Below are 11,153 nucleotides of genomic sequence, written 5' to 3'. Positions count from 1 at the left end.
TTACTATAGCAGAGTATCAGTGTACTGTGTACAAGGCTGTGTTATTACTATAGGAGAGAGTATCAGTGTACTATGTACAAGGCTGTGTTATTACTATAGGACAGAGTATCAGTGTACTATGTACAAGGCTGTGTTGTCACTGCAACCTCCTGATCAATGAGCTTTGCTGACTCACATGTCAGCAGGTGTGCGCGTGCGCGGGCTGGGTGCCGGCGGCCGGCGCTCTGCTCAGTCGGGTGGAAGATGTCGGGCTGTCAGCTGTTTCTGGTCCTGTTCCTGGTCACCTCCCTCCGGGGGTCGGCCGCGATCCCCCCTCACGATCAAGTGGCCCGCATGGCCCGCTACATAGTGCATGCCTGCGACTGGGGCTCGGTGGCCACCATCTCCACCCACCCCCCGGTGATAGGGCGGCCTTTCTCCAACATCTTCTCGGTGAGCGATGGGCCGCTGGGGAAGGGCAGTGGACAGCCCTACCTGTACCTCACCCCCCTGGAGATCTCAGTGCAGGACATGGAGGTAAGAGGCTGCTGCACACACAGCAAACACTGCACCCCTCCAACTCTCACCGAATCCCTGTCTGAGGGCATAATGAGCAAAGTTAGACTTCCATTTGTGAGCCACAGGTAAGGCTTACCTTAACACCGCAATGAAGTTACTGTGAAATTCCCCTAGTCCGGCTCCGGTTCGGGTCAGTGCACCAAACCAGCGCGTCTTTCGGACTGTGGGAGGAAACCAGAGCACCTGCAGGAAACCCTCATAGACACGGGGACAACATGTAGACGCTACACCAAAAATGACCCAAACTGGGAATCGAACCCCAGTCCCTGGCACTGTGAGGCAGCAGCGCTAACCACTGTGCCACCATGCTGCCCACTGTGTATTAGCACAGTGTGAAAAATATTGTTTCTTGCATGCTATGCAGACAAAGCATACTGTTTATAGAGAAGGAAAGTGCAGATTGTAGTCTTATAATCATCGCTAGAGTGTAAAGAAGGATCAACTTAATGTAAGGTAGGTCCATTCAAAAATCTGATGGCAGCAAGGAAGAAGCTTTTTTTTAATCGATTGGTATGTGTCCTCTGACTTTTGTATCTTTTTCCCAACGGAAGAAGGTGGAAGGGAGAATTTTGGCATGCGTCTGGTCCATGATTATGCTGACTGCTTTACCAAAGCAGTGCGAAGTGTAGACAGAGTCAATGGATGGGAAGCTGGTTTGCATGTTTCATTGCGTTACATTCACAACCTTTTGTAGTTTCTTGCAGTCTTATGCAGAGCAGGAGCTATATCAAGATGTGATCAACCAGAAAGAATGTTTTCTATGGTGCATCTGTAAAAGTTGGTGACAGTTGTAGCTGGCATGCCAAATTTCCTTAGTCTGCTGAGAAAGTACAGGCATTAGTGGGCTTTCTTAACTATAATGTTGGCATGGGGGGGGTAGGGATGCGAACAGGACAGGTTGTTGGTGACCTGGTTACCTAAAAACTTGAAACTCTTGACCCTTTCTATTTCGTCCCCGTTGATGTAGACAGGGGCATTGTCTCCTCTGTGCATCCTGAAGTCGATGACAATTTCCTTCATTTTGTTGACATTGAGGGAAAGATTATTGTCGCTTCACCAGATTCTCTACCTCATTCCTGGACTCTGTCTCATCACCGTTTGAGATCTGACTTCTACAGTGCTGTTGTCAGCAAACTTGAAAATCGAGTTGGAGGGGAATTTGGCCACAGTCACAGGTGCATAAGGATATAGTAGGGGGCTGAGAGCACAGCCTTGTGGGGGAAGGACAGTGAAGTGGGACTTGGCAGAACACTTTTTTAGAAAGCCAGTGCAGGCTTGATGGGCTGAATGGCCTCCTGCACTGTAATAATAATGTGCTAATACCAGTTGTGGTCTGTTAGCAACTTTTTAAAATTAGACTGATTTTTTTTAAATACTCTGACACTTAGTCAAAATGTTGCCTTATCGTCAGCAGCAAATTATTACCTTCACGCAGTAAATGCAAAGTAGGATTAGAATAAAAATAGGAATATACTGTAGGGCATTTTCACATACATTGGAAGTCTCAAAGCACTTTCCAGCTCTTTAGTTACTTTTGAAGTGTAGTCACTAATAGTGTGGCAATCAATTTGTGCACAGTAAGAGCTCTCAAACAGCAATATGATAATGACCGATAGTTTGTTTCTGTGACATTGATTTGAGGGATAAATGTTGGAAAGGACACTGGGTATAAACCACCACCCCCAGCCCCAGCCCCCTAAATATAGTGCGAAAGAATCTTTCATGTCCACCCAAGGCAATGTTAAACCTCAGTTGCATCTGAAAGAAAGCACCTCTGACAGTGCAGCATTTGCTTAGTACTGCAGTAGAGTGTCAGCATTCGTTTATTTTGTGTTATGAATGCCCTGGAGCATGACGTGAACCCAAAACATTCTGATTCAGAGGCAGTACCACTAACTAATTCACAATACTTGGATGCTAATTTAGCAGCTTAGTGATTTAAAATTCATAATTGTAGTTTATGTTTCACTTAAGTTGTGTGCTGCTTGTGGTTGTTAAATGTCAGTGGTGGTGAATGCGTACAATTTCTTAATATGATCTAGAAGTTTAGAAATGTAAAAGTTTAGTGACAGTGTTGAAAGTGTGGGTACAGAAGTAGACAAATGTGTGAGGGAAAAGAATGGCCATGAGAAATAAACTTGAGACCCAGAATATTGGGGAAAAGCTTTCAAATTTTAGGGGAAAGGGGAAAAAACAGGAAAGTTTCAGTTTCAAATCCCTGGGAAGAAAGTTTTAAATTCAAAATAAAACTTTTTCAATTGTTTTGAAAAAAAAATTTTACAAAAACCAGTTGACGTGATCATCTTAAAAGGCTGTATTTTGCTGATAACTACATTAATGCAAATTTAAAGATTAGCAGCAATCCTGAAAATTTGCTGAGTCAGTGTGAGTGAGTTTTTTGGGTATAGATTTCCTCTAATAACTGACTGACCTTCAGTCAAATCATGAATAAATACTTTGGGAAAATATATTTTGCATGGAGTTGAAATGTTTCAAGTAAATTGTCAGATACTGACCTGAAACTATAGAGTATTTGAATCATAGAGGTTTACAGCGTGGAAACAGGCCCTTCAGTCCAACTTGTCTATGCTGGCTTTTTTTTAAACCCCTAAGCTTGTCCCAATTGCCTGCGTTTGACCCATATCGTCTACACCCATCTTACCCATGTAACTGTCTAAATGCTTTTTGAAAGACAAAATTGTACCCACCTCTACTACCACCTCTGGCAGCTTGTTCCAGACACTCTCCAACCTCTGTGTGAAAAAAAATTGCCCCTCTAGACACTTCTTTCCCCTCTCACCTTAAACCTATGCCCTCTAGTTTTAGATTCCCCTAGCTTTGGGAAAATATATTAACTAGCTAGCTGATCTATGCCCCTCATTATTTTATAGCCCTCTATAAGATCACCCCTCAGCCTTCTATGCTCCTGGGGAAAAAGTCCTAGTCTATCCAGCGTCTCATTATAATTCAAACCCACCAAGTCCCAGTAGTATCCTAGTATATCTTTTCTGCACTCATTCTAGTTTAATAATATCCTTTCTATAATAGCGTGATTAGAACTGCACACCTTATTCCAAATGTGGCCTTATCAATGTCTTGTACAACTTCAACAAGATGTCCCAACTCCTGTATTCAGTGTTCTGACCAATGAAACCAAACATGTTGAATGCCACCTTCACTACTCTGTTCACCTGTGATTCCACTTTCAAGGAGCTATGTATGACCCATACCCCTAGATCTTTTTGCTCTGTAACTCTCCCCAGCACCCTACCATTAACTAAGTGAACCAGGGCAGGACTTAATCTATCAAAATGCATCACCTTGCATTTATCTAAATTAAACTCCATCTGCCATTCATCCGCCCACTGGCCTAATTGGTCAGGATCTGCTGCAATCTGAGATAACCTTCTTCAGTGTTCACTATGCCATCAATCTTGGTGTCATCTGCAAACTTACTAACCATGCCTCCTATATTCTCATCCGAATCATTAATATAAATGACAAATAACAGTGGACCCAGCACTGATTCCTGATACTGCTATTCACAGACCTCCAGTTTGAAAACATCCCTTTACAACATAAGAACATAAGAAATAGGAGCAGGAGTAGGCCATCTAGCCCTTCGAGCCTGCCCCGCCATTCAATAAGATCATGGCTGATCTGTCGCTGCTCAGTTCCACTTTCCCGCCCTCTCCCCATAACCCTTAATCCCCTCTCTTATCAAAAACCCATCAACCCGCGTCTTAAAAATATTTAGCGAGGCAGCCTCCACCACTTCAACGGGCAGAGAATTCCAGAGATTCACCACCCTTTGAGTGAAGAAGTTCCTCCTCAACTCCGTTCTAAACCGCCCCCCTTTTATCTTGAGGCTGTGCCCCCTAGTCCTACTGTCTTTTTTGAGCGGGAAGAGTCTCTCCACCTCTATCCTATCCATCCCATTCATCATCTTATACGTCTCAATGAGATCTCCCCTCATTCTTCTAAACTCTAACGAGTACAAGCCCAGTTTATTCAGCCTCTCCTCATAGCTCAACCCCCTCAACTCCGGCATCAGCCTAGTAAACCTCCTCTGCACTCCCTCCAAGGCCAAAATATCTTTGCGCAGGTGCGGTGCCCAAAACTGCACACAGTACTCCAGCTGCGGCCTCACCAATGCCCTATACAGCTGCAGCAAGACCTCCCTACTTTTATATTCAATCCCCCTCGCTATGAAGGCCAGCATCCCATTCGCCTTCCTGACCACCTGCAAGCTGGGTTTTTGCGACTCATGCACAAGGATCCCGAGGTCCCTCTGCACCGTCGCCTGCTGCAGTTTTTCGCCCCGTAAGTAATAGTCCTTCCTACCATTCTTCCTACCAAAGTGGACCACCTCGCACTTGCCAACACCCTCTGACTTCTGTCATCAAGCCAATTTTGTATCCACTTAGCTATCTCAGCCTGGATCCCGTGAGATTTAACCTGATGCAACAACTTACCATGCGGGGTACCTTGTCAAAAGCCTTACTAAAGTCCATGTGGACAACATCATCTGCACTGCCCTCATCTACTTCTTGGTTACCCCTTCAAAAAAAACTCAATCAGATTTGTGACACATGATTTTCTGCTCATAAAGCCATGCTGACTGTCCCTAATCAGTCCTTGTGTCTCTAAATGCCTGTAGATCCTGTCTCTCAAAAAACCTTTCAACAACTTACCCACCACAGATGTGAAGCTCACTGGCCTGTAGTTCCCAGGTTTTTACCCGCAGCCCTTTTTAAACAAATGTACAACATTTGCCACACACCTCTCCTCCTCCTCCTCCTTCCTTCCTTCCTCCTCCCCCCCCCCCTCCACCGTCTTCAGGCAACCTCGCTTGTGATTATCGATGATTCAAATATCTCTGCTAGGGGACCCACAATTTCCTCCTTAGCCTCCCAAATGTCCTGGAATACACTTCGTCAGGTCCGGGGAATTTATCTATCTTGATGTGCTTTTTAAGAATTCAGCACTTCCTTTTCTGTGATATGTACACTCCTCAAGTCATCACTATTTATTTCCCCAAGTTTTCTGACATCCATGCTTTTCTCAATACTGAATACTGGTGAGAAATATTCATTTAGGATCTCATCCATGTCTTATGGAAACCACTCATAGATGACCTTGTTGATCCTTAAGAGGCCCTACTCTCTCCTTAGTTATTCTTTTGGCCTTTATGAATTTGTAGAAGCTCTTTGAATTCTCCTTTGCCATATCTGCCAAAACAAACTTGTGTCCCCTTTTTTGCCCTCTTGATTTCCCTCTTAATTCTACTCCTACATACCTTATACTCTTTAAGAGCTTCACTTGATCGCAGCTGCCTATGCATGTCATATGCTGTCTTCTTCTTGATCAGGGCCTCAATTTCCCAAATCATCCAGTATTCCCTACTTCTACCAGCCTTGTGCTTACTCTGAACCCTGATTAACACACTTTTGAAGGCTCCCACTTACCAGCTGTCCCTTTGCCTTCCCACAGACTCCCCCCAATTAACTTTTGAAAGTTCCTGCCTGATACCATCAAAATTGGTTGGAGAGCACATTTTCAAACTTTATAGATGATACAAGACTTGGAAATTTAGTAAACAGTAAAGCAGAAGTAGCATGAAATAGACAGGTGAGATTGATGCAGAGAATTAAAGTGATGCATTTTTGGAGAAAAATGAGATGGGGTAATAAATGCTAAATGATACAAATTTAAATGGAGTGAAAAAATAGAGATCTGATTGTGTTTCACATATGTGAATCTTTTGAATGTTGCAGAACAAGTTGGTAAATCCATTATGCAAATGAGATTTAAAGAATCTTGGTGTTCAAAAACGAGACTTGTGTTAACTGTTTATAGGTGGATTAAACCTTTATATATCAGTGGATGATTTATAACGTCACTCACCTAATGAAGGAGCAGCACTCCTAAAACTCATGCTAACAAATAAACCTGTTGGACTTTAACCTGGTGTTGTGAGACTACTTACTGTCACTGGATATTGTGTTCACATGTTGGGTATCACACATTAGCAAGGATTTTAGGGCCATGGAGGCACCATAGAGGAGAGTTCTTGAAATTCTAGCAGAGATGACTTTAGTTATTGGAGACACTAGAGAAGTTGAGGTTATTCTGCTCGAGTGCTGAAGGCTAAAGGAAGGGAGGTGTCAAAATCAAGGGATTTCTGAAAGTGCTAAAGAAACTGTTTCTTCTGTTGGGATGGTTGGTAACCAGAGGACGTTAAGATAAGTCACAAAAGTCAGGTGCAGGATAGTAAATATTTTTATGCATGGAGTAATGATTTGGAATGCAGTGCTCAACAGGCTGGTTACAACAAATTCAGTAGTAACTTTAAAAGGGAATTGGATGCATTCTTGGAAAAGGAACATTTTGCAAGACTATGGAGCAAGGATGACTGGGTGGAACTAATTAGAATTAGAATGGAATTAATTTCAAAGATTTAGAACTGGCATGATGGCCTGAACTTCCTTCTGTATGTATAAGATTCCAGTTGCTGGATCTAAGTCACTGCGAATAATTTGACATTTTGATGTCAATTTAATGTTATGGCCTCATTTTTAAAATTTTATTATAGGTGAATGCCGAAGCATCCCTGGCTATGTCTTTGGCAGAGACGGACTACTGTCGGAAACACAAGCTTGATCCCCAAAGTCCACTTTGTTGTCGAGTGATTCTCTCTGGAACAATTATGAAGGTATTTTGCAATTTAGTATGAGAAATTCTGATCCTTCTCCTTAACCCTCTGCTTCCTTCCATTACTCAGCAAAATCTCCCTGTGTTGACGGGGACGCTTTCTGTTCCTGCTTCTTTGTTAGTGCATTCCAATTGAGTGCTGAGAAACGTGCCCCACTGACCATATTGCCTCCCGTAGGAGTGGCTTGAGGGAATTCGGTGAATTACATGTAAATTAAACCTGCATTTCATCATTTTGTGCAAATATTTGATGTTTTGTGCCGTGAGTTTATTTTTTATAGATGCTTTTTCCCATTGGGTGTAAATAGACTGTGAGACAGTTTTGTAATAAAGACAGAGGCCAGAATTCTATCATCCCTCCTGCCACAGGAATCAGAGCGGGAGAGGGGCAGATCGTGGAAAGGCCTGTTGACCTTGGGTAGGATTTTATGATTTCGGGACGAATGAGGCTGTAAAACCCCGCCCACAATGTTCGTGCTTTGCACCAACCAAAAATATCCATTCGAACCGCGTGCCACAGTTTGTGATTTCACAATACCTTCAGACATTTCCAGAGAGTGGCGAATGTGTGGAATTCACTACTGCAGAAAGTAGTTGAGGCCAAAACATTGTGTGATTTGAAGAAATTAGATAAAGCCCTTGGGGCTTAAGAGATCAAAGGATATGGGGAGGAAGAGGGGATCATGATATTGAATTTGATGATCAGCCATGATCAAAATGAGTGGTAGATCAGGCTCGAAGAACCAAGTGGCCTACTCCTGCTTCTATTTTCTATGTTTCCTCTCATATCAGTTGCACGTCAACCGCATTAAGATCTTGTTATGAGTGTGTGACAAGTTGGGTGCAATTTCTTGCTAACTGATCTGCAATACCCCTTAAGCATGATAAATGGAAAAATGTTCTCGTGAACAACTATTTCAAACTTCCCTAAGGTTATGGAGGGGATGAATTTTCTACATTAATTCTTTTAGGTGAACAAGTCTGAAATCGATTTTGCCAAAGAATCTCTCTTCAGCCGACATCCAGCAATGCCTGACTGGCCACGTGATCATGGATGGTACTTCGCCAAGCTCAACATTACCAACATTTGGGTCCTGGATTACTTTGGTGGGATCAAAACGGTGACACCAGAGGAGTACTATAGTGTCAAGCCTGAATATGAAGGAAATTTGACGGGTAAAACTTTCCTGCCCTCTAACAGTTTGTAGCGATGGGTTGGATCCTGCTAGATGGCTCAGTCCTTGCGCGTGTCCAAATTTCCAAACAGAAAAGCAAAGCCAGTAGTTATTCATTATATCACAACTCTGCAGGAATTTAGAGTAAACTGAATTTTACTTTTGTTTACTTATAAAAGGAGCAGCAAGTATAAACTTGCTTTTGGAATCCCAAGCAGCGATGATTATCATGATTAATATTTTAGTTAAAAGAAGTAATGCATCCCTCCATTTCCTGTGCCTATTTCTCATGTGGCGATGACAGCTGTTACATTTTGCCCCAGCTAATTTGAAAAGAGGAAAGACTCTTCCCATAAAGAACAAGAACTGCCTTAAAGTAGCACATAAAAGTAAGAAAAGTTTGTACTTGAGCAAATCACAGCTGCTTTCAAATGCAGAACTTTGAAACCACTCTTGATATTTTTATTCAATGATGCCATGGTACCCAGTCTCCCCTTCTAACCGTATGGTGTGTGTGTTCCACTTGCTAACATCTTTGTAGAGAAGCAGTGAATGTGTTGTGTGTCAGTGACCTTCTGTTTGAGATGAAGTTGTGCCAGTATTTCTTTCAACTTGTCGTTTTCTGTAAAATGTTAGGTGCCGTAGATTTTGACATAGTAATTGTCTGCGCCTAAAATAATATTAACTAAGTGCCTGGACCTTAGTGCAGCATTGCTGAGATAACTCCACCTTGGTGTCAGCTCCAACTGTTGTCCCGCTGGGGGCTCCTTCATTTACAGCATACTGTGTTAGCACATTATTGGGCAGCAGTTGTTGAAGTAGCCCAGCCTATCCACAACCCCAAAGTATTCATGGTGGAAGCTAAGTCTGAACTTGGAACCTTGGTAAATGGGTGTCTGTTACAGTCCTGGCTCAGTTTGTTCAGGCTAAACTGAAGTTTGTGGACTACTGTAAATGTCAACCCCTCCGGTATGCTGTGCGTGCAGCGGAAATGTGTTTAAATGTTTAGCATACTTAGTAATTGCATGAACTGCTGAGCTGAGAAATTATTTATAGATATGCCTCGTGAGCTGTCCCAGCACTTTGCTAAATCACTCATTCTAGAATTCTGCATTTAAGCCTTCTACAGTGCTACCTGCACTTAGGTCCTATGTGCTGGACGTTTCACCACATACTCTCTCCTGTAAATTCTGTGCTGGTGCTTAGCACCTTACGAGTGGCCTTGTGGGTTGCTTTGAAGCTGCTCGTTTTTCCCTGATAGCAGGAGTTCTTAACCTAGAACGCCACATTTTAGAGTAAGACACGCCTTGTAGCGGAGCTTTCAGTTTGATGTTGCTGCTGGCTGGCATTTGCTCATGATGGAAGCCTGCCATTCAGTCATCCAGGTTCCTGCTGTAAAATTCCATCTCTAAACAAGTCTGTCCCTCCCCTCATTTAAAATCAACGCCTTTTGCTTTCCTTGGCTACGCAATCTGTAAAGGTACCTCCAAAGCAGCCTTGGGAATGTTTTAACTTTGTATCTCATTTGTCATGTAATTTTGACTTGAGAAGCAATCCTTATGATAAATCCATTTAAAGACCCAGTAATTGACATTAAAAGTAAAGCTTATTTATTAGTCACAAGCAAGGCTTACATTAACACTGCAATGAAGTTACTGCAAAATTTCCCTAGTCGCCACAATCTGACACCTGTTCGGGTCAAGTCGCCTAACCAGCATGTCTTTCAGACTGTGGGAGGAAACTGGGGCTCCTGGAGGAAACCCACGCAGACATGGAGAGAACATGCAGTCTCCATACAGACAGTACCAAGTGGGAACCTGTGTCCCTGGCACTGTGAAGCAGCAGTGCTAATCACTGTGCCACTTTGCTGCCCCTAGTTCCAGCAGATTTTAGATCTGCTAGAACTAATGTGCACAAGCAGCGTAATATATTTTTACATTTGATTCAGTTGGCACATATTCATTGAAGCTGGCGTTTAAAAGCATTGTAAAGGAGTAACAGAGATTATACCTAATTTGTGATCTGCATTAACTCATTATTGTATCTCACCCTTAATATAAATTTACTCATTTTTAATTTCATTGTAATATCTGGTTGCTTGTTCCAGGTGGAAAAAAATCATGAATTTTGACGATCAGAATACTGGATTTTCTAGCTTACCCTCAACACTGCTGCAACAGAAAAGGAATTTGTGCTGCAAATGCTACTTTGAACCAATTAAAGAAACCAATCATTACAAATGACCTGGCATAGTTTGTAGTATTGCTGGGATTGTCTTGCAATTTTGAGCATATTACAATCTTGCTTTGTCCTTGAGTGTGAGATTAATTAACATTATTTTCAGGTTTGTAATTGTAATTATGTCTTTTTGTACTTGAATGCACTAAAAGCCTATATGTAATAAGTCGGGTCAAAATTCCTTATTGGATTTTCTTGTAAACAACTACGTATAAGTTTGAGAACAAATTAAGATATTTACATTGCTTTGATTGCTCTTGACTTATGTCCACAAAGGGCTATTCTTTACAAATTTAGTTAAATATAACTATTTCAAGAAAAATGCAAAGCAAGGGGAAGTATATTGATCCCCAAATACTATAATCTCTTTATATTTTGATATTGCATGAAAAAATACTACATTTAAAACGTTTGTCACAAATGTCTATTTTTGATTAAAAATGTAAATCTTGGGACTAAAGTTTTTAT

General features: G+C 42.0%; 1 protein-coding gene across 1 annotated transcript; it reads left to right on the top strand.

Moving 5' to 3' along the window:
* Positions 1 to 205: 205 nt before the first annotated feature.
* creg1 (cellular repressor of E1A-stimulated genes 1) lies at positions 206 to 11,153 on the top strand. Its single transcript, XM_080203461.1, has 4 exons — positions 206 to 516; positions 7,154 to 7,273; positions 8,244 to 8,448; positions 10,555 to 11,153. The coding sequence occupies exons 1-4, from the start codon at positions 244 to 246 to the stop codon at positions 10,569 to 10,571; spliced, it is 615 nt and encodes a 204-aa protein (XP_080059587.1). The 5' UTR covers positions 206 to 243; the 3' UTR covers positions 10,572 to 11,153.

Source organism: Carcharhinus amblyrhynchos, chromosome 15 (assembly GCF_965287045.1).
Source record: "Carcharhinus amblyrhynchos chromosome 15, sCarAmb.v2.hapA, whole genome shotgun sequence".
In the NCBI taxonomy this organism is placed as follows: domain Eukaryota; kingdom Metazoa; phylum Chordata; class Chondrichthyes; order Carcharhiniformes; family Carcharhinidae; genus Carcharhinus; species Carcharhinus amblyrhynchos.
Note: the sequence above shows the minus strand (reverse complement) of the source record. Positions and strands in the feature narration are given on the sequence as shown.

Bases quoted from the DNA above. Each gene is read 5' to 3' on its own strand.
- creg1 (XM_080203461.1), top strand. From the start codon at position 244: ATGTCGGGCTGTCAGCTGTTTCTGGTCCTGTTCCTGGTCACCTCCCTC. The intron at 517-7,153 runs GTAAGAGGCTGC...ATTTTATTATAG, and splicing joins TCTCAGTGCAGGACATGGAG to GTGAATGCCGAAGCATCCCT. The intron at 7,274-8,243 runs GTATTTTGCAAT...TAATTCTTTTAG, and splicing joins TCTCTGGAACAATTATGAAG to GTGAACAAGTCTGAAATCGA.